Consider the following 21,217-nt stretch of genomic DNA (forward strand, 5'->3'; position numbering starts at 1 on the left):
TTAAATCTATCGTTAAGGAAATTCTGTCGAAAGTAGCGGTTAATTAAACTCCTTGTTGCAGTTCCCCTTTCGCAGTCCCTCGAAAGCATCGACAAGGCAGGAAGCACGGAAGTGACCAGGGAGGATCTTCTTCGTTCCAGCAGTCAGAAGCCGGGTATGGCGCAGGAGGCGCGAAACGTGTTGATGCCATGCGACAACGGGCAATCGTACAGCGTTTCGCAGAATCAAATCTTTCACCTGCCTACCCATCCGGCGGACTCGCCTAGCGTGAAGCACCGAGTCAGCAAGCTCGAGACGCAGGGTCAGAGGAGGAAAGGTTTGGTGCTGAACCTGACGAATCAGTTCGAAGCGGTTAGCAGCAAACCGTCTTCCCCGAGCTCGGACTCGGACAACAAACCGCTGCTGCCGAGTCCCGTGTCGGATGTTAACGAAAACGGGCTGGCGCAGCAGACGGAAGTGAAACAAGAGGTGTGGGATCCTGGTGAGAAACGCGAACCGAAGAAAACGGAGAACGGTAACGATAGTGAATGTCTAGTCTGGACTGCATCGTCGTCCGATGCAACGTGTAACGATTCGTGTAGTAACGGTAAGACTAACGGGGAAGTGAGTGGGGAGAGTGAGTACGTCGGGACGATGACGATGTCGGTATACCCCGGCTGTTTGTCGCGGAAATCGGCGAAGAAGGACGGGGATCCTTTTAGTACGCAGGTCGACAGAGTGTTCGATCGCGAGGAAAGGCAAGGGGAGCCGGTCACCAGGGACTCTCCGAGTCGGCAAAGCTCTTGGAGCAGTTACGACAGTGCCGTGGTTCTAGATAATAATTCGGTGCACAGTTCGTGGGCCACGTTACCCTCGAGGAACAGTTCTTGGGGTTCGTACGATATGCGACCTTCGGATCTGCTCGGTTCCAGTGGTCTTTTCCCTTACGACAAGGAAGAGATACCTTGGCACCCGGGTACGGTGAAGCGGACCAAACAGAAACTCGAAGAGAACACCAGCTCAGGTACGGTGAAGCGGGTGTGCACGCAGAATTCCGATAACGAGGACAAGGACAGATTGGCCGTCGAAGAAGATTCCTACAATCCGGTACTCTTACACCACACGGCGTCCCCTACACCGCGTAGAAGGGACTCCTCGCCTAGCCAGGAGCATAACTTAAAAGTAGAACCCACCCCGGTTAGAAACTCGCCGAGTCCGATCAGAGGGATCGACATCTCGCCCGCGTCGATTCGTCAGATCGGTCGACTGTCCACCAGTGCCCCGGCCCCATCCTCTCTCTCCTCGGACTCGGACCTCCCCTCGTCCTTAAGATCCTGCAGGTCAGAGAGCGAAACGTCGAGTCCTTGCGTGATCAACACCACTCAGTGTACCTCTGTGAAGCATCACAAGATGGTGCTGGAGAAGCTGAGTAACAAGTCCATGTTCAACAAGCGTTGCCTCTCCGTCGACGACTCCCCCGAGGCTGAATGTCCGCGAAGCACCTCGGGTATCGTGAAGAATCTGAAGAAGGAATTCGAGGCGAAATCGACGAAGCTAGAGAAGAGTCCCGAGAGTAGTTTCGAAGGGGAGTCGTCGATGGTCGGCCGACCGAAGAGGGACGTCAAGATCCGAAGTTTACCCTCGTCGCCAGTGATCCCTCACAATGAATCAAAGATTCAGACCCCGTCCGAAACCAAAGAGAAGGAGAAGCCGAGCGATAGTGTATCGCAGGTGTGCTCGCAGGACAGTTCGGAGGACCGGTCGGTCAGGGTGCTAGTGGGCAAGTACGAGGTGAAACCAGACTCTAGGAAGTCCTCGGAGATCCAGCTGCGCGTGCACAAGGACAAGGATTGGGAGGCTGTGGATACACCGAATTTGGCAAAGAGCAAAGCCACTCCCGAGTACAGTAGAAGGTCAGCCCCGATCATGATCAATAATCACTCGTCCCCTCTGTTCCCCGAGGGACCGGAAGCACCCGGTAGGCCACCTGTTCCCTCGGCCGGAGTGGTGGCAGCTAGCAAGAAGCAACAACAGCACGGCAGGACGCATCCTCTTGCCAGGCTGCAGGTTAGGCCTAGGCACAGCAGTCCGGTATACAACACCATGTAGAAGGGGAACGTGTTTTCTCCGTTTGTCGAATCAGAGCGCGCGTACCTGACATGCATGGGTATGTTGTCGTCGTGGCCACGATGAAACCGTGTGATCTCTTATGATGCCAACGAGTCGAGGATCCTCCTCTTCGAGTTCGATTCATTTAAATCGACGGGGAGGGACAGGATTTAGATTCGCTTCCCACCATCTTTCTCGATGTACAATTTTACTAATCGCGCGAGTCCTGTGCTACAGAACCGGCTGACAATAAGGCATGGCATCGATACTCGCTCGTTCTCAACGGTCTTGCTTTTACTGCCTTTTCATCCGTTTCCTCTTGTCACATACACAATACATATATACACAGACATTACGCGAACAAGACTTACGGTGCCTTGCCTTGCTGTCCCGTATTCGTAAGGCACACCGTGTAAAGTCGTTGAACGCGTTTTTATGTTCCTTCTTCGTCAGACGTGTCTTGGCCTGCCCTTAGTTCAATTATTTTTTAAGCTGGAAATGCAACAATTAGGAATACGCGGACAGAAAAACTCTCTTTTTCTCTATCTCTCACACACACTCTCTCTCTCTCTCTATATATATATATATCTGTTATTCCTACGACGTGTCGTTGTAAAGTTAAATGAAAAAAAAAAAAAAGAACAAAAAATGGGCTTGGAATCAAACGTGTGATGTTCTGCGGAGACGTAGCGCGGAAGTCGGAGTCAGTGTCGGGGCCCGGTCAGGCTGTGAACGAAAGGGGTCCGTGGCCCCCGCACGATGCTGGCTCTTTGCTTCTGCTTTCTTGTGATCGCCGAGGCGCGAGCGACGGGACGACGTGTAACGTTAAGCTGTACTATTAGTATTTTAGAGCGAACGATGTGATTAGGATGGTGCACAGTATGCGAGCAGACGAAAACTCTGGCTATTTTTCCTGGCGCGATGTTTCCGGGTCGTTCGAACGTCCTTCACTTTCACCTCATCTCCTCTTACCGTATCGAACTCGTGTAATCGTAGCATCGTCGTGCGACCTTTCCGCTTTTTCTTTCTTCTCTTTCCTATCTATCTCTTTCACTCTCTACCGACCAGTGACCGACCATTTTGCCCGTCGAAAGTACAATGAGAAAACCACATGACCCTGGAACCATGTTCCAAATTGGTCGTTCATCGTTCTCAGACATATCATCGGACCCGTTCGTTCTCTGTTTGCGTTCGCAAAGCCATGTCGACCAATTTTATACTCCCCTGATGATGATGATGATGATGATAATGATGATGATAATGATGATGATGATGATGATGAATGCGAGGCTCGTTTTTTGATAAGATGCACCCGCGACGACTGTGTGTGTAGAAATATATTTTATTACTGAGATAATTTTGCAGATAATTTCTCATACGTTCATTCTAACCGCTGTTGTCTTTCGGAGGTTATTTGAAGCGACAAGCGATCCTGACAGCGAATGCTATTCAACTGTAACACATTGAATTAGAATAAAATGAAATGTTACATCGCCCAACACTCTGTGCTTTTGCGTTCCATACTCGGCGGCAGAACAATCGGCTGAAAAGATAAATAAAGAAAGCAAGTTCATCGTTTATCAAGCTGAGAATTCTTTCGTCTTCACGCCATTTTTAGAAAAAATCATTCTCAAAAAATATAAGAATGGATAAAGCCTTTGTAAGGCGAAGAAAGGTTATCCAGGCTGAGCATCTATCTCGAAGATCTGTCTACCAGCGCAGAATGCCAACTGTGGCACCACGAACAGCGTTCTTGTTTTCTTTGCGTATTTTGGATTCACCGGACCTACGTCGAAGCTGTACGTGCCGCCGTTCAAATTCCTGATTAACGCCAAAGTCTGTGGGAGAAATGTTAGACATTAATTGGCAAGGATGAACGCTAATTAGCCCTATGGGCAGCCAATATCTAAGAACGCCCACGGGCATTGCTACCATGGAGCCTTCCTACGGTGTCTGGAACTTACCGCCTGAGATCGCAAGTCGACCACCCTGAAGAGATTAGTGTCCGAACCGCCGCATGCAAGAAACATGTTCGTCACGAACTTTCCACAGTAGAGTAGAGAAGTATAGCTGTCAGGTTCTATGGTGACCAGCAGTTTTCCACTGCCATAATCCCATAACTGAACGGCATTGTCCCTCTGCCATGCACATGTTAGAATCTGCTCACAGAAATGATTTCTGAATTCCTACATTTTCATTTGAATGACTTTTATTTGTTGACGAACGCTGGATAAGCTTCAGAAGGAATATTTTATACCGAAGGAACTGACGATGGTGGTTTAAGAAACTATACTAGGAATAAACTTGAATTTGAATAACGAGCTTGACTTCTAAATGTATGGACCTCCTTTCCATTCTTGCTGATGTCCAATCCGTCGCCACATATATGGACACCGGATATCCGTCTCATAGCATAAGGTTGCCTGGTGTCCCAGAATTGTATGGTGTCGTCCCATCCACCGCTGATCAACTCGTGCGCCGATTTTGGGTTGAAACACGCACTAAAAACTCGGGATTTATGACCGTCCATAACTTCCAACGAGTCGCTGGAACAAAAGAATGTTTTTAAGTTAGGATTGTCATTATTAAAAAAGATAACGCTAAGATTGTTATAATTGAAATTGTAAATCAGATGATCCGAAGTATAATCATGATACACTGGCCTGATGGGATTCCCCCATTGCTTCCTCCACTCCAAGCGTTTTACGTGCCTTCATCAAATTCATCCATACAGTTCCCCATAGGATCTAAAGTTTGTATAATCTGATCCTTTTGAGTATTAAAAAAAAATTGAAATAAATAATTGCGTTAAATTGAAACTAATCTAAATTGTTATCTTTAAGGAATATATCTCTGGCCAGGAAGATATGATATGACACTGGATTATGAAGAACAAACCTAGCATGGAACACTCTTTCCAGCTTTTTAGTCTCCTCGTCATAAAGAAATAGTTTTGTATCATCACCAACGGTTACAAATTTCGGCAGGTAATTGTGATAAGCCAAACCGAGGGTCTGTCTCTTCTCCCGTATCGTGTACAAGCACTGGGAGCTTGGATAATGCCAGCATTTGACGCATCCATTAGCATCTGAAGTAATAAATTATAATAAACAGAAGAGAGTTGCAAGGATATTTTTAAAACGGACTAGCAAATAGAATATTTTTTTCATCTCGAAGCTACTAAGTCTAATCATCCAAACTAAAAGTTAGGTCTGCCCAAAATGGAGTAAAAGTACGTAGAGGGCGTTACTTGTACGCCCTCATCATGGACTTAAGAATTTTCCTAGCTCTCCGTAATACGTTACATTTTATTTAATAAACAGAAGTTAAATAGAAAATCATTACAATTCACACTAACAGGTTGATAAAAGGGTACGCGTGATTGGGCGAGATCTGTGAACAGGTCTGTGTTTAATGGCAGTCACTGGACTTGGTTTCTGCGTTGTTTCTACATCGCGTAATACCAAATTATCTCCTTTGGGACTCGTTTTGTGTAACTTAACCGAACCATCCGTTAGACCTGCTGCCAGAAAGTCGTGACTTTCCGTGTAACACATGCACAGAATCTCTTGCTCGGTAGCTCTAAAACAACAGTTTTTGATCGATAAAAATTTAACAAGCAGAACATAATTTAGTCCTTAGATACTCTGAAACTCTGCAAAATGAGATCAACGAATGTTTGACCAGATCCTAAATGTATGAAAAAAAAAAAGACATAACCTCATATAACCTCAAATAGTAATTGAATGGCAGGAAACAAAGTCGCCAGATCCAAGGATTTAAATGATTGTTTATATAAACGGTGTATAATGAATCGCAAATAATTTGCTTGATTTTTTGCAGTTTTTGCATACAATTGTCTAACAACAGTTACATTGCCATCAAACTGGAGACGCTCGGTCAATCCGATGCTACTTGACCTGACGGAAAACTTTACATCATGGTCCATCGCTCTCAGCAAGGCTAACCTAACTTCATATCCATCTACACTGGTAACATACATAAGGAGAATTTTATACTAAATGTATAATTTACAAGTAGATTCTATATCGAAAATTAAGCGTGCATACCATTGCAAAAATATGTGACTGCAATGTATAGGTTTAGAACTTCATATTCAGTGCTTTACCTAAGGGTAAAGCAGTCATTCTAATATAATATTCGTTTAACAAATTTTAGGTTGTGGTTCTATCAAAAGAATTCAATTGACGAACGATTTTAATTTACCGCGAGATCAAAATATTCAAGTCGTGTACTAATTGAATCATAGTTATTGACTAGCGCTTTTGAAAAGACCGCTATAAAATATTATTAGTTCGCCATATTGCCGCTAGAGGGGACGAATAGTGCTCTTTTCAAAACGCTAGAAAACAATAGTTTCTTTGTCACTTTTAACGCATACGATGCATTTTAATATCTCTAATTGCAGCATTCGATCAATTCGGAATGGCTTTTAAGGGTTTGCGATCTCTAGTAAGTCGAAAAAGTGAAGTAAAGTAAATTTCATTCCTCTAGCACCGACGTTCCAATATTCTCAGTGACCGTAAGTGCATTTTTTTTTTTTTTTCATTTATTGCTATTGGTTCTGCGTAAGCACAATCTGTTGAATATTTGTTTAGCTTTGTTTTTTGTATTTTTTTATGCGCAAAGGTGGAGATTCGAGGTTAGGTTTTTCCCGGCAAGATTCGGGAGTCTTCTCCCCATCCATTTATCCTTAACCAAGAAAAGCCTACGTTGCATTCGAGTCCTGTTCTTCCCCTCAACCGTACAATTACCAATACTGTTTGAGAAATAAATCCGGTATGTATGTACGTCTTTTGCTTGACAATTCACAGATGGCGAGAGAAAGATTCGCAGGGGGGAAGGAGCACGGACCAATCACCGCGCATGCGCGCGCGGACTTGTGTCTTCCGACAACTACTCCGGCTGTCAGTCGGTAAAGCGTAGGTTCCGTGTAAAGTTGTACGAGGTTTCGAAAGTGAATGATCGCGTGCGAATTCGTGTCTATTTGCACGTTCAATTTGTTCACGTAGGAGAGAGAGAGAGTCACGATGAGCAGCGTGTCAAAAATTTACATCGCGTCGCCCGCGTGAACGATAAACAGTTACGCGGGTGATTGGTGTTGTGTTAGCCGAAGGGAGTGTCGTTAACCTCGCTCTTTAACTCGGAAGAGCCCTGATATACTTGGCCGCGCTTGTAAACCGCGCTCAGATACCCGACGGAGCTGTCAGATTCGCGAACATCGCTGCACACGTCGGTCGTTCGATCAGAATGTCGGCGTCGGCCGCGTCGTTCCCGGCGTCGCGACTGTGAGAACGACGCGTCCGTCGCGGTGAAGAGAGTGTGTCGTCGGGTTAACCCAACTCCAGGGTGGGCAGCCGTGTTCACGTCCGAGAGATTTAGAGAGCATCGAGGAAAATGGCGGACCTCGAGGCGGTGCTGGCCGACGTCAGCTACCTGATGGCCATGGAGAAGAGCAAATGCACACCGGCCGCGAGAGCTAGTAAGAAGATCATCTTGCCCGATCCAAGGTACGCCAATACATACTCTTCGATTTCTCCTGCTTTTTCTTAATCTAACCAATCTCCGAACTAACTGCGTCCACCTCTAGCGATAGAACCGATGCGTTCGTAAGCAAAAACAATACAAAGTACTGGTTCATTGTAGGTACTTCCGGTTTTCCTTAAGCTTAACTCTTCTGTAGTAACAGCGTCGATCTGATCAAATAAAACAACGCTCGAACGATTGTAATATGAATAATATCCGTTAGATTTTTTGACACGGACAATTTTCAATGGGTTTCGAGTAACGGTTTATCTGTTCGATGTCCTTGAAGAAATTTACAAGGGCCAGCATCGATTGTACATTTCGACATGATAATCGAATTAATCCCATCGCTACGTCTCACCACGTTTCCTGCCCCTCCCTTCTTCTTCTCTTTAACGTTCCTTGTCTGATCCGCGGCTGGCCAGCTCGAGTCCTCTTTGTTTTTCCGCGCATACGTACGGATCTATTCGGTTCCTTTAGCTTCGTTCACTTCGGTAGCGCGCCATTTCAGAAAAATGTTTACAAACAGTGAATTGCGTCGATCGAAAGCGACGGAACTAATGATTAACGATGATTAGAATAATTGCATCCTGTTTGAATAAACTATTATTAGATGTAAAGCTTCCTTTAATACAACTCCGTTAATCTGTGATTTATTTATTCCACAATAACGGTAATCGGTTCGGTTGTATTAACCGATAGAGCAATTGTTAGGTTAGCTCTACCGTTTGATTTCCGGTACAGCGCAGCGGGATTAGGCGCGTAATTATGAAGCAAATATTGCTAGCTTTGAATAATTGGTTTTTCGGATTAGCTGGTGTTTATAAGCGCGCTAATTCAGTTTAGCCAGATTAAGTATTACGCGAATAAGTGTCTGCTTTGATTATCGTCGCGTTTTCATCTCAAATTCGTTTCGGTGAATTTCGTTAAAATAATATCATTTTACCTTTTATGAATTTTCGTGCAGAAATTTCGTGAAAAGCGTTGGGCGGTGCCAGTTGGAAAATAAGGGTCAATTTCAGAAATTGACTGGTCGAGGGTGTTTCGTTAGAGTAGTGGTTTACGAGGTAGTTATTCTACCAGTCAGAAGGCAATAACTGTATATCGAATTATCAAACAAACCAGAAGTTTGCTGATTCATAGAGTGACCCATAAAAGTATTTCTAATTGATCCTTTCATACAGGTAATACATTTCATTCCCACATTTTATAATCGAATGAAAAGTTTATTTTTCTATCGCTGTTATCATTATTATGTATAGTATTCCTCAGTGACAGTATAGCATTTCGGTACTGATCATAAATTTTTACATTTGTTTATCTTTTACATTTGTTATCTTTACTTGCTATGAAAGAAACTTCGTATCTGTATAAGATAATGAATAGTTTAACTCTAATCTCTACAATATCATTACCGTTTTTATAATAGTAAAGAAAAATAGACTTAAAATGTGAAAACATGAAAATTCTAATCCGCGTACAATTTTTTTATTTACCACAGTTGTGTTGCCAGTTAAGTGACATCGAGAACCTAAGATAAGTTATTTATTGCGTGTAATTACATCTGTTCGGTCACAGGTGTGATAGATAGTAAAAAAAAAAGGTAAACCGACTTGGCAAACACGATATTCTATTATATAATTTGTTTGTCGGTTGATTAATTGATAAAAACAGCTTGAAAGTAGTTATTGTGGTGGGGGGAAGCTCCGCCCCTCCCCCCACTCTGGATCTCGCATCGAATCCGCGTTCAGGCCACGCCCACGGATATCTTGCTTCAATTTTTCCCGCCGTTCTCGATGCACTGTAATGTTGAGCCTTTGAATGACCCAGTATCCATCGTGGGGGGGTTAACCAAAGGAAATTATAGTCGCAGACTTTATTTCTGTTTACGAAAAAGATATTGCACACGTCGGAATTATTTCTTGTACGTAAGATCGACTAGTAATTTGTCGCCAGTGGATGAAACATTTTAAATAGAAAAAGAAGTTTCTTGTGTGACGATCAGCTCACCGGAAAACCCTTTTATCAGTCTACCCATTGATGCGCCTCGAGATTGGCCAAAGGTTTCATAACAATTCTTAGCTTTGGAATTTATATTTTCATCAGAATCGACAGAATATATTCCCAAGAACGGATACGTCTTTACAGACAGACTCGGTACTTAGGCATAAGCAGAGTTTCAGCTGATACGGTTATATTATTAGCACGATCTACGTACGTCTAATAATATTTAGATATCAACATTGCAGTTAGCTTCATTCAATCAAGACGTTAAATACTGACGCGTTTGGTCTTTGATGTTTCTACTTTTACCTACGATTGCGTCAAACGCTATCGGATACTGTATAAAAGTACAACGGGTCTATTAACATCTTATGAACCAGATGTCCATTAATAAAATCGTTGATACCAGTGGTTAACTGAAAAGCAATTGCATAATTCGTTTGAAAGAACATTCATAGAATACGTTGAATATTTTTCTTTCCATTGTGTTTCTATAAATTTCTATATAAATTTAAGACGGTTATAATGATCAGCTTCGCGAGAGTAGGTATAGAACTCAGTCCCAACGCTACAGTGATTCATACATTTTGCCTGGGTTTTCCCCCAGGTGAGTGCTGAAAAGACCCTCGAGTCTCGGAAGGCCAAGGATATCTTCCTTACGGTGGCTTTCGCTTTGTATTTCAAAAAACAGTCTTCATGAAATAACATAAATCGTTTGAAAATAATGTATAAACCTGACCGTGGGAGAGTTTAGTCGAATTCGATTGGTTCAATCGTATCGCTCTTCCACGAATGCGTTAGGGTGTGTACCGCTTCCGGGAGCGAACCCGTTGATCGATACTCCACATCGATTATAATGTGCCAATGTTTACGCTGCTGGTGTTATTTTCGACCCGTAAAACACGGACGTTCGGAAGGTACGCCGTGAAAATAAGTCGTTTCGATAGCAGCCTTCCTTTTTCCTGGCTGCCAGCCAACGGCCGGCCAGAAGATCTCACGTGCTCATACGATTCTGGATAAGGCAAATCATGCCGTCGTATAGTAACTATGAAAAATTCCCTATGGGATCTATCTGATCCTCCTTTTGAATTATTAGCTATAATATATCTACGCTTTTATGCCGGTTAAGATTCCGGTGGCTGGAAAACAGAATTACTGTAATTATTATACATCTGTGTGCGAGACGATAACATTAATTTCAGTATAATTCTGTGTAATATATGCATAAGTATAATACGGTACTAAGCGCGCTAGGTTTCCCTAGGGAAAATAGTCCCATAGGGGGAAAAGACCTCACCGCTCGCGCGTTTACTCCAGAAAATTTAATATCTGAATTCTAAACTCTTGATATTTTAATTAAACAAAAATGTTATAAACAATAGATGGTTTTTTTTAATCTTTGCGTAACGAAGCCGTGACTCATCGTTTGTTATTGAAAAGTTTATAGAGATAACCGAATTGATTACCAAAGAGTTCTATTAAAAGCACTTCATTGACGTACGAGAAGTTCATTGTACTTCATTTTACTTCATTTTCCCTGATTATTCCGGTAATTCCCGAATTTTTTAATCATTCTCGGCTGTTTTTGATTCCCCAAAGTCTGATTATTTTCGTAATTTTTAATGTCAATTTATAATTCGATAACGCTATTAATTCAAAGTTCAAGATTTTTTCATATCGTTTAAATATAAAATTTCACAAAAAAATTTGCTTATTTTCAATGATTCGCGTATATCGAATGGTTTCAGCATCATTCGAGAAAAATTTTCAGCGAAGAAAGAAGGAGCCATCTGAAAATAGAAATACCAATACCGTTCGATTCGATTGTTTATTGTTTCTGATTATTAACCGCTGCTTTTGAGTGTGCTTTCGAGTTGCGGTCAAAGAATAGAGAGTACTAGTGAATGTCGAATCATTCGACTTGGAAAAGTAAAAAGAGTTACTGAATACGTTTATTAAAACGAAAAAGGTGATGATACATTTTCTATGGAATAGATTGACTCGAATCTTTGATAGACCGTACAGTTCTGGTCATAAACACACTACCCCCACTCCATTCACTGGCTCCGCCCCTCTCGATGACGTAGCTGCGCAAGGCAGATGCGCAGCGAAAAATACTTTTCAAAAAGCCGCTTTTGAAGATGGTAGGTGGGAAGTTTGAGAATATTTACAGGTTTCGCTTCTAAATATACGAACGATCCTTTTTTTATACCCAAGTCGAAACCGAAGTCATAGCCGCGCTTACGAAATTGTACTATTTACGGGAGGGAAATTTAAATATTTAGCGAACGTCAGAGACGGTTCCAGCGAGAGAACCGATATTAGTTTCCGTTTGGCAACCGTTTGAATTGTTTTGATTGTTAGCCGCGCGTGAACAGTCACGTTTACGCGCCAGTGAAACGGCTAAAACGATTTCCGTCCGTTTCTCTCACGATTAGAACCACGCCGTAATCTTACAGTCTTTTTAATCACCGTTCCTAATTGGCAATTTCACGCGTGAAAATACACGTCTTACGTTTTAACCGAAGAAATAGTATTCCGGGAGATTGTTGGATTCCAGAGGCGCGTACAGTATCGTACAAAAATAGAATGAAATATTGGTGCGAAAATTTGCGATTTTCAAACAGTCGGAAAAACGGAATTAAAAATGACGAATAAAATTAAGAGACGGTGGGAAAATTTCTTAAGGATTTTCAACCGACGAATCGAAGAGGAACAGCAATCCCATGGTACAATAGACTTTGCGAACACCATAAATCTGGCGAGCTTAATATCACCAGTGTCAGTCAGCTGTCCCTTAAAAGTTGGCCGCTGGTTGGAGGGTAGAAAGCAGGAGGGAAGAGTAAATCGCGGAGAAGAGACACGGGGTCGTTCGCTTCCGGGTTCAATTTCCTCGATTAATGTAGACAGTTTTCAGCCGGTTCTTTTTTTACTTCTTCGCTCGTCTATTTTTAGTCCATCTTTTTAAAGACACCGACGAATATTTATTATAATTTTTGAACGAAAATTTCCAAACATTCTCCTTTAAATTTTTAAACTTTAAATTTTCAGGGACTTTGAACGTTTCGAAATTGGCTATTCGGTGTGCAACAACTGCGGATAAAGAGTATTAAAAATCGAATAAAAATGGATTAATTGACCTGTCTGTACTCCGAATGAAATACTTCTTTTTTTCGCGCGGTTCATCCCTTTCCAATAAAAATCCGTCTGTAACACCTTGTGTACACAAACCTGTCTCATAATATTTGCGAAAGAGCTTAATTTCCATTGTGTACATCGTAAAAACAAGTTCTCACTCGCACTTATCTGCCGGTTGCCGAGCACATATCATCAAATTTACTACTATTTGCTTATAACAGCTGTAGGAATTTAAATACCCCTTCTCCGCGACTCCGCTTACAAAGGTTAATGGTCTTGTCGTTTGTTTATATCCGTCAACCCCTGCGAACACGATCCCAATCGAAAAAGTGGTCGACCATGTCGCGACCACCCCTTCTCATTCTAACAAGGGTGCGGTTCGATGCTATAAAGAACCTACCTTAAGGGGACGATGATGTGAAAACACCGTTTCTCCAGCCGTGCTATGCATTTTCACGACAATAAACGTTTCCGATTAATCTCGGAAGTGTCGTCGACCCGATTTCGAAATTATAATCAGTGAAAATTGAAAGACCCCAAGGGAAAGGTCGGGTCAGGTCGGATTAGGTTGAAACGAGCCGGGAAACGGGGTAAGCTTTTCCAAGGAAAATGGAGATTTAAGCACACTAACTTGTAAACGTTTACTCGAGAAATTAATTTTATTATTAATGTGGGGATTTGCGAACGGAGCGGGGCGCTCAGGGCGCCTTGGGCCTTTCCTGTGATGGCCGCAAGGTGTCGCGGGTGTAACTCCATCCTTTCTCGCAAGTGCTCCATCACGGGCCTTACCGATATACATATATATATCTATAAAATCTGGAACACAAGCATCTGGACCAGAAACCGTCCACATCAGCTCCACTACCGAGTTCTAGTGGACGGTTTTCAAGACGAAACGCCATTATTTTTCCCCCAGCATCCTAAAATTGAAAATTAAGTTTGATAATCAACAGGCCTCTGATCTTTTATCAATTCTGTTCTGGGAAAGCAGGCATTGCCTACGAGGAATGCGATCGTCTATTTTCGCAGTATCGTTGATGAATTCTTTCTCTTTCAACAAACATTCTTTCAGTGGAAATAACATGGAATGGAATGTTGAACGTTATAAGTTTACTGGATTACAATCTAACCGGAACTTGACCCGTTTCTTGTTCTGTTCGAACGCGTTCAATTTCTATGCTGGTCATCGGTGAACTTCAATTTTATGGAATTGAATTTATTAAATTTAATCAATTGCATGCATAACTTATCTATTTTCATGACACCATGTATTATTCAATTGATCATCGTATTCTGTTGCTTCTTTCTGTTACAGTGTACGAAGCGTAATGCATAAATATTTGGAAAAGAAGAAAGAAGTGAACTTCGATAAAATATTCAATCAAATGTTTGGTGAGAAATTTTTTCAATAACTTTATTATACTGCATAAAATTCCAAATAAATGTACATTGCTATCCGAAGTGGCAGTCGTTCCTGATTAATGGAAATTACTTAATTAAAATGAACGATTAAATTCCTGTGAAAAATCATTTGAATTGAATGACGGCCGGGATGAAAAACTGTTGCTTCTTCTATTCCACCGATTATTTCTCGTTCCTCTAAGTATAGTTAGCCTGCAAATATCTCCGCTTTTTACGCGTAATTATAGCCTCTCGCAACGGCAGTCATCCGGCGTTAAAGAGAATTGAAAATCAATTTTGCAACGCTCACCGAACTGTGCGCTGATTGACCGACAAAACGCATTTGTTTCGATTTATTAAAATAGTATGTTACTCGGTTTCATTGATCGATATTGCGTATCTGGAGCTTGAAACGATACTGGTCGACACGAATCGGAATCGAACTTCTTAAAAATTGGGAACTATTTGAAACGTAAATTCTCAGTTGCAAAATCGATGTACGTGATTTTGTTCCTAATTAGAGAACCAAGATTTCTCCATAAGTTAAGAAACACGACGGGAAAAACATCCGAAGTATCCATTATTTACCTTATAAAGGAAAAGAAAAAAATATATATTCTCTGATTACAGGTTACCTCTTATTCAAAGACTTCTGCGAGAATGTGGCGGAGGAGCCGATTCCGCAACTTAGGTTTTACGAAGAGGTTCGTTTTATCCCCCCACGCATAATACACATAAATACGCTACAGGATGGGTGATATAAACTGTCACAAAGCTTTTAGCGACAAAATTCTTCTTTTTATGCTTTAGGTCTAAAAAGGGAGTTTGCTATCTGATATAGGAGCTATTATTGTTTTATACCTTCCGTCAGGCGCACGCGGTGCGTTGAAATCTGTTTACAGTAGAGTAATATGCAAGTCTAGTGTTAATACTAGATTGCTGGACAAATAGATCCGTCAAAATAAATATAGCACATATGGATTTTTAGAACTAAGGAGTGGGAGGAGAAGGAATTCTATTAAAAACCAACATATGCTTTAAAAAAAATTATTTAGATTCTTTAATAGAATCGTAAATTAGTCAAATTGACTCGCTCTGGCAATCTAGTATTAAGAATCGCAACTTGGCAGAACTATATTCAATTAAAAAATAAAAAAATATATCAAGTCGCGATTTCTGCTTGTAAAAAATATATTTCAAGGTGTTTTAACCCTTTAATTCATCCATCTGTGTAGTGCCACTCATCGTCGTCCAACCCCATAAGGAATTTCTCATTTATGCATTGTAGATAAAGGCGTACGAGAAGCTCGAATGCCCTGAAGAGAGGAGAAAACTTGCCAGAAAGATCTACGACAATTTCATCATGAAGGAGCTGCTGGCACACTCCCATGTGAGTAAATCTCATTCTCGATTCTTTTTTATCTTAGAAAAAACTTATCATTCGCTTGAACACACGAAATAAAAAGCTTTCCCTTCTATTATCATCCATTGTGCTCGAAAGTTTTTCACTTTATGCATTTACTTACCGTCTAGCTGAATTTTTCTAGCTTTTAATTCTCCGACAACTTAAACACATATATCTTTTCATTTTAATTAAAAAAAAAATTCTAAGAATCAACATATGCATTAAGATTTTTTTTTACAAGCTTTCTGTGAGATCAAAATGAACCAGTAAAAACCTTTGGCACGTTAATGAAGAAAATAAAGGGGAAGAAATTTTGTTCGGTCGAAGAAAGATTACGATTTAAATTATACATGATTTCGAGGATGTTGATTCAAGAAAGCGTTTAGAAAGAAAAAAGAAAGTCTAGCTGAACTTTTCTAGCTTCCATATATCTTTTCATTTTAATTAAAAAAAAAATTCTAAGAATCAACATATGCATTAAGATTTTTTTTTACAAGCTTTCTGTGAAATCAAAATGACCCAGTAAAAACCTTTGGCACGTTAATGAAGAGAAGAAAGGGGGAGAAATTCTGTTCGGTCGAAGAAAGATTACGATTTAAATTATACATGATTTCGAGGATGTTGATTCAAGAAAGCGTTTAGAAAGAAAAAAGAAAGTCCAGCTATGAAAGCCGTTCTCTTTTTGTGCTCTCGAAGGCGGCTAAACTCGGTTCTGAAGGATGAAAAACCGGGGGAAACGCGTACCCTCGGCGGTCTTCTTCATAAATGTTTGAACAAGGATCCCTGGAACGAGGCCTTCTAATCTCTGGCCGTCGATGCGTTCGTATACGAGAAAGAAACTATTTCCGTGGTCTTTTTCACGCGACTTTTCCCCCCGGCTTCATTCGCCCCTAATTTTAGCCTCGGCTTTAACCGCTTTCTGGCCACAATTTTACCCCTGGACGCGTTAAAGAGCCCTCCGTATCGTCGATAGACGTTTCTTAATAACAACCGGTTTACGAGTAACACGTGCCCCGTGGAAATTACAAGATTTGTGATTTTCTTTGTTGACCGAGAAACCGTACGATCGTGTTTTACGTCCCGTTTCGAAACCTTTCAACTCCGAGACGAATTCGTGGCATAAAAGTATCTGAAAATAGTTTTCTTAATAAGAAACAGCCGAAACGATGGATATCGTTCTTTACCATTTTTTAATCTGACCATTCGTTATCGAGGTATAAACAATTAAAAATCGACCCGGTCGACTTCCAGGGTGGCCGGAAGTTTGAATGTTAGAGCGATTATTTGCTTAGCATTCGTAACTGATCGGTCTAAAGTTGAAACAGACCACCCCGGAAGTAGCCGAATCTTTTTTCTTCCAACAACCTATACACGTTTGTTATTTAACAACGAAAAGATTGATTAATTATTTCTATGATTTCTTTATTACAGGAATACTCCGCGGAAGCGGTGTCCCACGTTCACAAATACCTCGTGAAAAACGAGGTACCCGTAAACTTATTCGAGGTTGGTCCCCCACAGTCTTGTATCGCTTAATCGTAATATCGTTAACGCTACTTGGTCGATCACCGTTGATCCGATTAAATCGCATCGATTACCTCTTTGCAGCCGTATATCGAAGAAATTTTTAATCACTTAAGGGGAGAGCCGTTCAAGAAGTTTCTGGAGAGGTATGTTTAGCCAACTAACGAAAGAATGAGAAAAACACGTGGTCCAGCTTCGTGTTGCTTGGAGGAAAAAAATTGCTAAGAAATGCTGTTCTATATTTTCAGCGAGAAGTACACTCGATTTTGTCAATGGAAGAACTTGGAGTTAAATATGCAGGTACGTTAACTAGATTTTTCTTGAACAGTATTTTGTACATGACAAGCTTCCCGAGAGGATACGGAATCACTTACTGGAAGTTCCTTCTATGGCTGATTGGATTTCAAAGTTTCTCGGACGGAATGATTGTTTCAGTTGACGATGAACGACTTCAGTGTGCACCGGATAATCGGCAGGGGCGGTTTCGGCGAGGTTTACGGATGCCGGAAGGCGGACACTGGGAAAATGTACGCGATGAAGTGCCTCGACAAGAAGCGAATAAAAATGAAACAAGGGGAAACTTTAGCGCTCAACGAAAGGATAATGCTTTCGGCAGTCAGTACCGGAGTAAGCTTTACTCAAGGATGTGATATCCTAAAAATATCCTTAGACGGTTATAGTTAGGAAGCGGTGGAGGCTGATTTCGATTTACCGGTCAATAATGATACCTTGTACTTTCATACAGCATCTGTATTAACAGCTTTAGCATGATCATTTGTCTTTTAATTGAGTGCTAGAATGAATGAATTAATGAAATATAAACTGACTCAATGATATGAGATGAATTTAAATTTCAAGTTGAAATGCTTAACACGTTGCCTGCCAACTACGAAACAACTCGTAGTTTGCGCTGTTGCCTAGGACGCCAATTACGAGTTATCCCGTACTTTGCGGGATTAAAGTACTCGTAATTGGCGTCCTAGGCAACAACGCGAACTCCGAGTTGTTTCGTAGTTGGCGTCCTAGGCAACAACGCAAACTCCGAGTTGTTTCGTAGTTGGCAGTCGACGTGTTAAATAAATTTGAAGCTACTGTTATTTATTGAAAAATTAAAGAATTTATATTGTATGTAAATAACAGGCCTTGAAACGATCTTGATGCCTCTACCAGCAGATTTCACATTACTTTACGACCACCCTTCTCCTCGTTCATAAAATTCCATAAAAACATTTGATACTTTCAATTGCAGATCATTTAAACATCAAGTAATTTATTCTATTTAAACAATAAAAACATTTTATGATTCCAGGTGGATTGTCCATTTATAGTATGCATGACGTATGCCTTCCAAACGCCAGACAAGCTCTGTTTCATTCTGGATCTGATGAACGGTGGTGACCTTCACTACCACCTCAGCCAGCATGGAGTATTCAATGAAAGAGAGATGAAATTCTACGCAGCAGAAGTGATACTTGGATTAGAGCACATGCACCGTAGGTACATCGTTTACAGGGATTTGAAGCCAGCAAATATTTTGCTGGACGAGCATGGACACGTTAGGATATCAGATTTAGGATTGGCCTGTGATTTCTCGAAGAAGAAACCGCATGCAAGTGTGTAAGTACAAATGAGAATGTGTACACTTGTATTTCTACACAGTTTAACTCCAAAGAGACCAGGGAAGGGGTTTTAAATAAATCAGACTTAAAGATTTGTTAATTATTATTGTAACAGAGGAACTCATGGATACATGGCACCGGAAGTGCTGTCGAAGGGAGTGACCTATGATTCCAGTGCTGATTGGTTCTCGTTTGGTTGCATGTTGCACAAATTGTTGAAGGGTCATAGTCCGTTCAGGCAGCATAAAACCAAAGATAAACATGAAATAGATCACATGACATTGACCAAGGTTCGTTGCTTTTCCGTTCTGGAAAACCTGTTCAATTTCTAACGATGGTGTAATGAAACGTTATAAAACATTTCAGAACGTCGAGCTACCAGAAACGTTTTCGCGAGAGCTGCGCTCTCTGTTGGAAGGTTTGCTGCAACGCGACATCAACAATAGACTTGGTTGCCGTGGCAGAGGGGCCGACGAGTTGAAGGAACACCCGTTTTTCAGCGGTATCGATTGGCAGCAAGTTTATCTACAGAAATACACACCGCCGCTTATACCGCCACGCGGTGAAGTTAACGCCGCGGACGCGTTTGATATCGGCTCGTTCGACGAGGAAGACACGAAAGGTATCAAACTGACGGACGCGGACCAAGATCTGTACAAAAACTTCCCTCTGACCATCTCTGAAAGATGGCAGGCCGAGGTAGCCGAGACTGTGTTCGAGACAATCAATAACGAAGCGGACAAGTTGGAGAATAAGAAGAAAGCTAAGCAAAAGCAGCGGTTTGATGCCGATGAAAAAGGTAATATTTTTACATCGTGGGCTTTGTAAAAATCGAACGTGTTATTATTGAAAATTCTTGATTACAGGATCAGACTGCATTTTACATGGTTATATTAAGAAATTAGGCGGTCCTTTCGCGAGCGCTTGGCAAACGCGTTACGCGAAACTTTACCCTAATAGATTAGAATTGCATCCCGAGTCCACGACGAAACCTGAGCTTGTTTTCCTCGATCAGGTAAACAAAGGAATGAATTAATCGATCGGGAGTGTAAACGGTAAGAATGTTTTTTTATGTAAATGAATTTCAGGTAGAAGAAGTCAGCGCTGACCTCCAGCACGTGAAGGGAGAACAATGTATTATCATCCGTACGAGAGATGCGAAAATAGTACTTACATATCCCGTAAGTACCAAAAATTAGAGAGAGGCATGCCCATAAATTATGCCTGAGCGAATTGCGGGCTCTCGGTGTTTTGCAACTTGTTGATTATAAATGGTAGAGGTAAACGATGAGTTGTCGTTTTCAGGATGAGATCAGTTTAAAGGAATGGGCGGTGTCGCTAAGATCCGCGCACAAGTGTTCGATGGAGATGCTGGGGAACATGGCGAAGAAAGCATTCAAGATATACGGGACTGAACGGGACGCGGTGATTCCGCCGATGCAGCGCTCCGCGAATAGCAACTAGCCCATTGCTAATACCTGCACGCCGTCGTCATACTCCAGTCCCACTGCCTCCCAGCAGGAGCAACTTTTTTTATACTGAAAATCAACGCAGAGAGAGAGAGAGAGAGAGAGACCTAGAAGAATTTCCAGCACGGATGATACAGGCGAGAGTGGTCGGTGTCTTCTCCCTCTACGGCCAGCAGTTCGCGGGATCAGAATTAATCTAAGTCTCGGAAACAGCTCCAAAGAAGAACTCCCTTTAAACGGCGGGTAGCGTCGCGCTGTATAGAGACTCTAGGAAGTAGTGTCGTACGAATCGTCACGTCGTTATATTTGTACGTTAGCTGTATGTGCAATGTGGCGTAGGAACTAGCGACTGAACAATGCCCATCGACACAAGCGTGCGTATGCGCGCCCATTCACCTAAATACTTCATTCAGGACACATACACATGCACGCAGGATACGTACAGTACCGAGCAAGGTGGACAATCGTAGAGAAAATGGTTCCGACCGTTCGTGTGTTATATTTTTTTAGTTATACAGCAAATCCTATGATAATTTTAACTTTTTCTAAACTAGTATATTTAAAATTAGAATTTTTTAAATTCCTCCTGTCCGCTGTTTTAACTAGAGAAGGCTACCGTGCTCTGTGCTGTACATTCAGGTGCAACGTCGACTTCTCTTGATTAAGGGGAAAGGTAGAGGAGAGTCTTCCACCATTTGTCTCAGAGAATCTAACTTAGAATCTCCTATCCTTCCATGTAAAGAACGTGGGCAAGTGAAACAAATAGTAGAACGCTTCTTCTCTTATAAATTTCCTCTTAACCAGGCATGCACACGAAATTATCCATATGGCGGTCGAGTGCCCTGTTTCACTACTTGCTGTGCACGCCTGCCCTTAACTAAGGGAAAGCCAAGTTGCACGTAATCGTACATATATATATACACACATATATATATATATACTACAATACATGTACACACAGTGGACACGAAAATGCAACCGGTAGTGTATTATTGTTATATCAGTACGAAATACGCCCTGAT

At 41.7% G+C, this 21,217-nt stretch overlaps 3 protein-coding genes across 18 annotated transcripts in view; 2 read left to right on the plus strand and 1 right to left on the minus strand.

Moving 5' to 3' along the window:
* Window positions 1–3,020, plus strand: part of ssh (Protein phosphatase Slingshot) — a 38,316-nt gene extending 35,296 nt beyond the window's left edge. For all 8 annotated transcript variants that reach the window (XM_034333048.2, XM_034333050.2, XM_034333049.2 and 5 more), the window contains one exon: window positions 62–3,020. In XM_034333048.2, coding sequence (XP_034188939.1) covers window positions 62–2,088 — 2,027 coding nt within the window. In that variant the 3' untranslated portion in view covers window positions 2,089–3,020. The remainder of the gene's footprint in view (window positions 1–61) is intronic.
* A 153-nt stretch (window positions 3,021–3,173) lies between these two features.
* On the minus strand, window positions 3,174–6,286 carry LOC117608250 (striatin homolog). 7 transcript variants are annotated; one of them, XM_034333074.2, is made up of 7 exons: window positions 6,159–6,286; window positions 5,943–6,077; window positions 5,447–5,670; window positions 4,987–5,176; window positions 4,433–4,634; window positions 4,053–4,247; window positions 3,174–3,926 (listed from the first exon to the last, which is right to left on the minus strand). In XM_034333074.2, exons 2-7 carry the CDS (start codon window positions 6,035–6,037, stop codon window positions 3,765–3,767), a joined length of 1,068 nt encoding a protein of 355 aa, XP_034188965.1. In that variant the 5' UTR covers window positions 6,038–6,077; window positions 6,159–6,286; the 3' UTR covers window positions 3,174–3,764. The 7 variants fall into 7 exon arrangements, with proteins under 7 accessions (XP_034188965.1, XP_034188966.1, XP_034188964.1 ...); XM_034333075.2 differs by having other exon boundaries at window positions 5,943–6,072; window positions 6,159–6,258; XM_034333073.2 differs by lacking the exon at window positions 6,159–6,286 and having other exon boundaries at window positions 5,819–6,086.
* Window positions 6,287–6,475: 189 nt separating this feature from the next.
* Gprk1 (G protein-coupled receptor kinase 1) lies at window positions 6,476–21,131 on the plus strand. Of its 3 annotated transcripts, none has more exons than XM_034333059.2 (15): window positions 6,476–6,631; window positions 6,924–7,619; window positions 14,093–14,169; window positions 14,809–14,882; window positions 15,467–15,568; window positions 17,015–17,089; window positions 17,192–17,253; window positions 17,356–17,407; window positions 17,543–17,722; window positions 18,417–18,724; window positions 18,842–19,016; window positions 19,093–19,525; window positions 19,593–19,741; window positions 19,815–19,907; window positions 20,032–21,131. In XM_034333059.2, the coding sequence occupies exons 2-15, from the start codon at window positions 7,507–7,509 to the stop codon at window positions 20,188–20,190; spliced, it is 2,052 nt and encodes a 683-aa protein (XP_034188950.1). In that variant the 5' UTR covers window positions 6,476–6,631; window positions 6,924–7,506; the 3' UTR covers window positions 20,191–21,131. The 3 variants fall into 3 exon arrangements, with proteins under 3 accessions (XP_034188950.1, XP_034188948.1, XP_034188949.1); XM_034333057.2 differs by having other exon boundaries at window positions 6,477–6,631; window positions 17,543–17,734; XM_034333058.2 differs by lacking the exon at window positions 6,476–6,631 and having other exon boundaries at window positions 6,776–7,619; window positions 17,543–17,734.
* The last annotated feature ends 86 nt before the right edge of the window (window positions 21,132–21,217 follow it).

The sequence above is a fragment of the Osmia lignaria genome, chromosome 15 (assembly GCF_051020975.1).
Source record: "Osmia lignaria lignaria isolate PbOS001 chromosome 15, iyOsmLign1, whole genome shotgun sequence".
NCBI classification, from domain to species: Eukaryota; Metazoa; Arthropoda; class Insecta; order Hymenoptera; family Megachilidae; genus Osmia; species Osmia lignaria.

Coding starts and splice junctions, on each gene's coding strand:
- LOC117608250 (XM_034333073.2), bottom strand. CDS start 5,940: ATGCAAAAACTGCAAAAAATCAAGCAAATTATTTGCGATTCATTATAC. Junction 4,248..4,432: donor TCAGCAAGAATGGAAAGGAG/GTCCATACATTT, acceptor TTCTGTGAGCAG/ATTCTAACATGTGCATGGCA. Junction 3,927..4,052: donor TCGACTTGCGATCTCAGGCG/GTAAGTTCCAGA, acceptor TTTCTCCCACAG/ACTTTGGCGTTAATCAGGAA.
- Gprk1 (XM_034333057.2), top strand. CDS start 7,507: ATGGCGGACCTCGAGGCGGTGCTGGCCGACGTCAGCTACCTGATGGCC. Junction 17,408..17,542: donor ACTTGGAGTTAAATATGCAG/GTACGTTAACTA, acceptor TGATTGTTTCAG/TTGACGATGAACGACTTCAG. Junction 17,735..18,416: donor TTTCGGCAGTCAGTACCGGA/GTAAGCTTTACT, acceptor TTATGATTCCAG/GTGGATTGTCCATTTATAGT.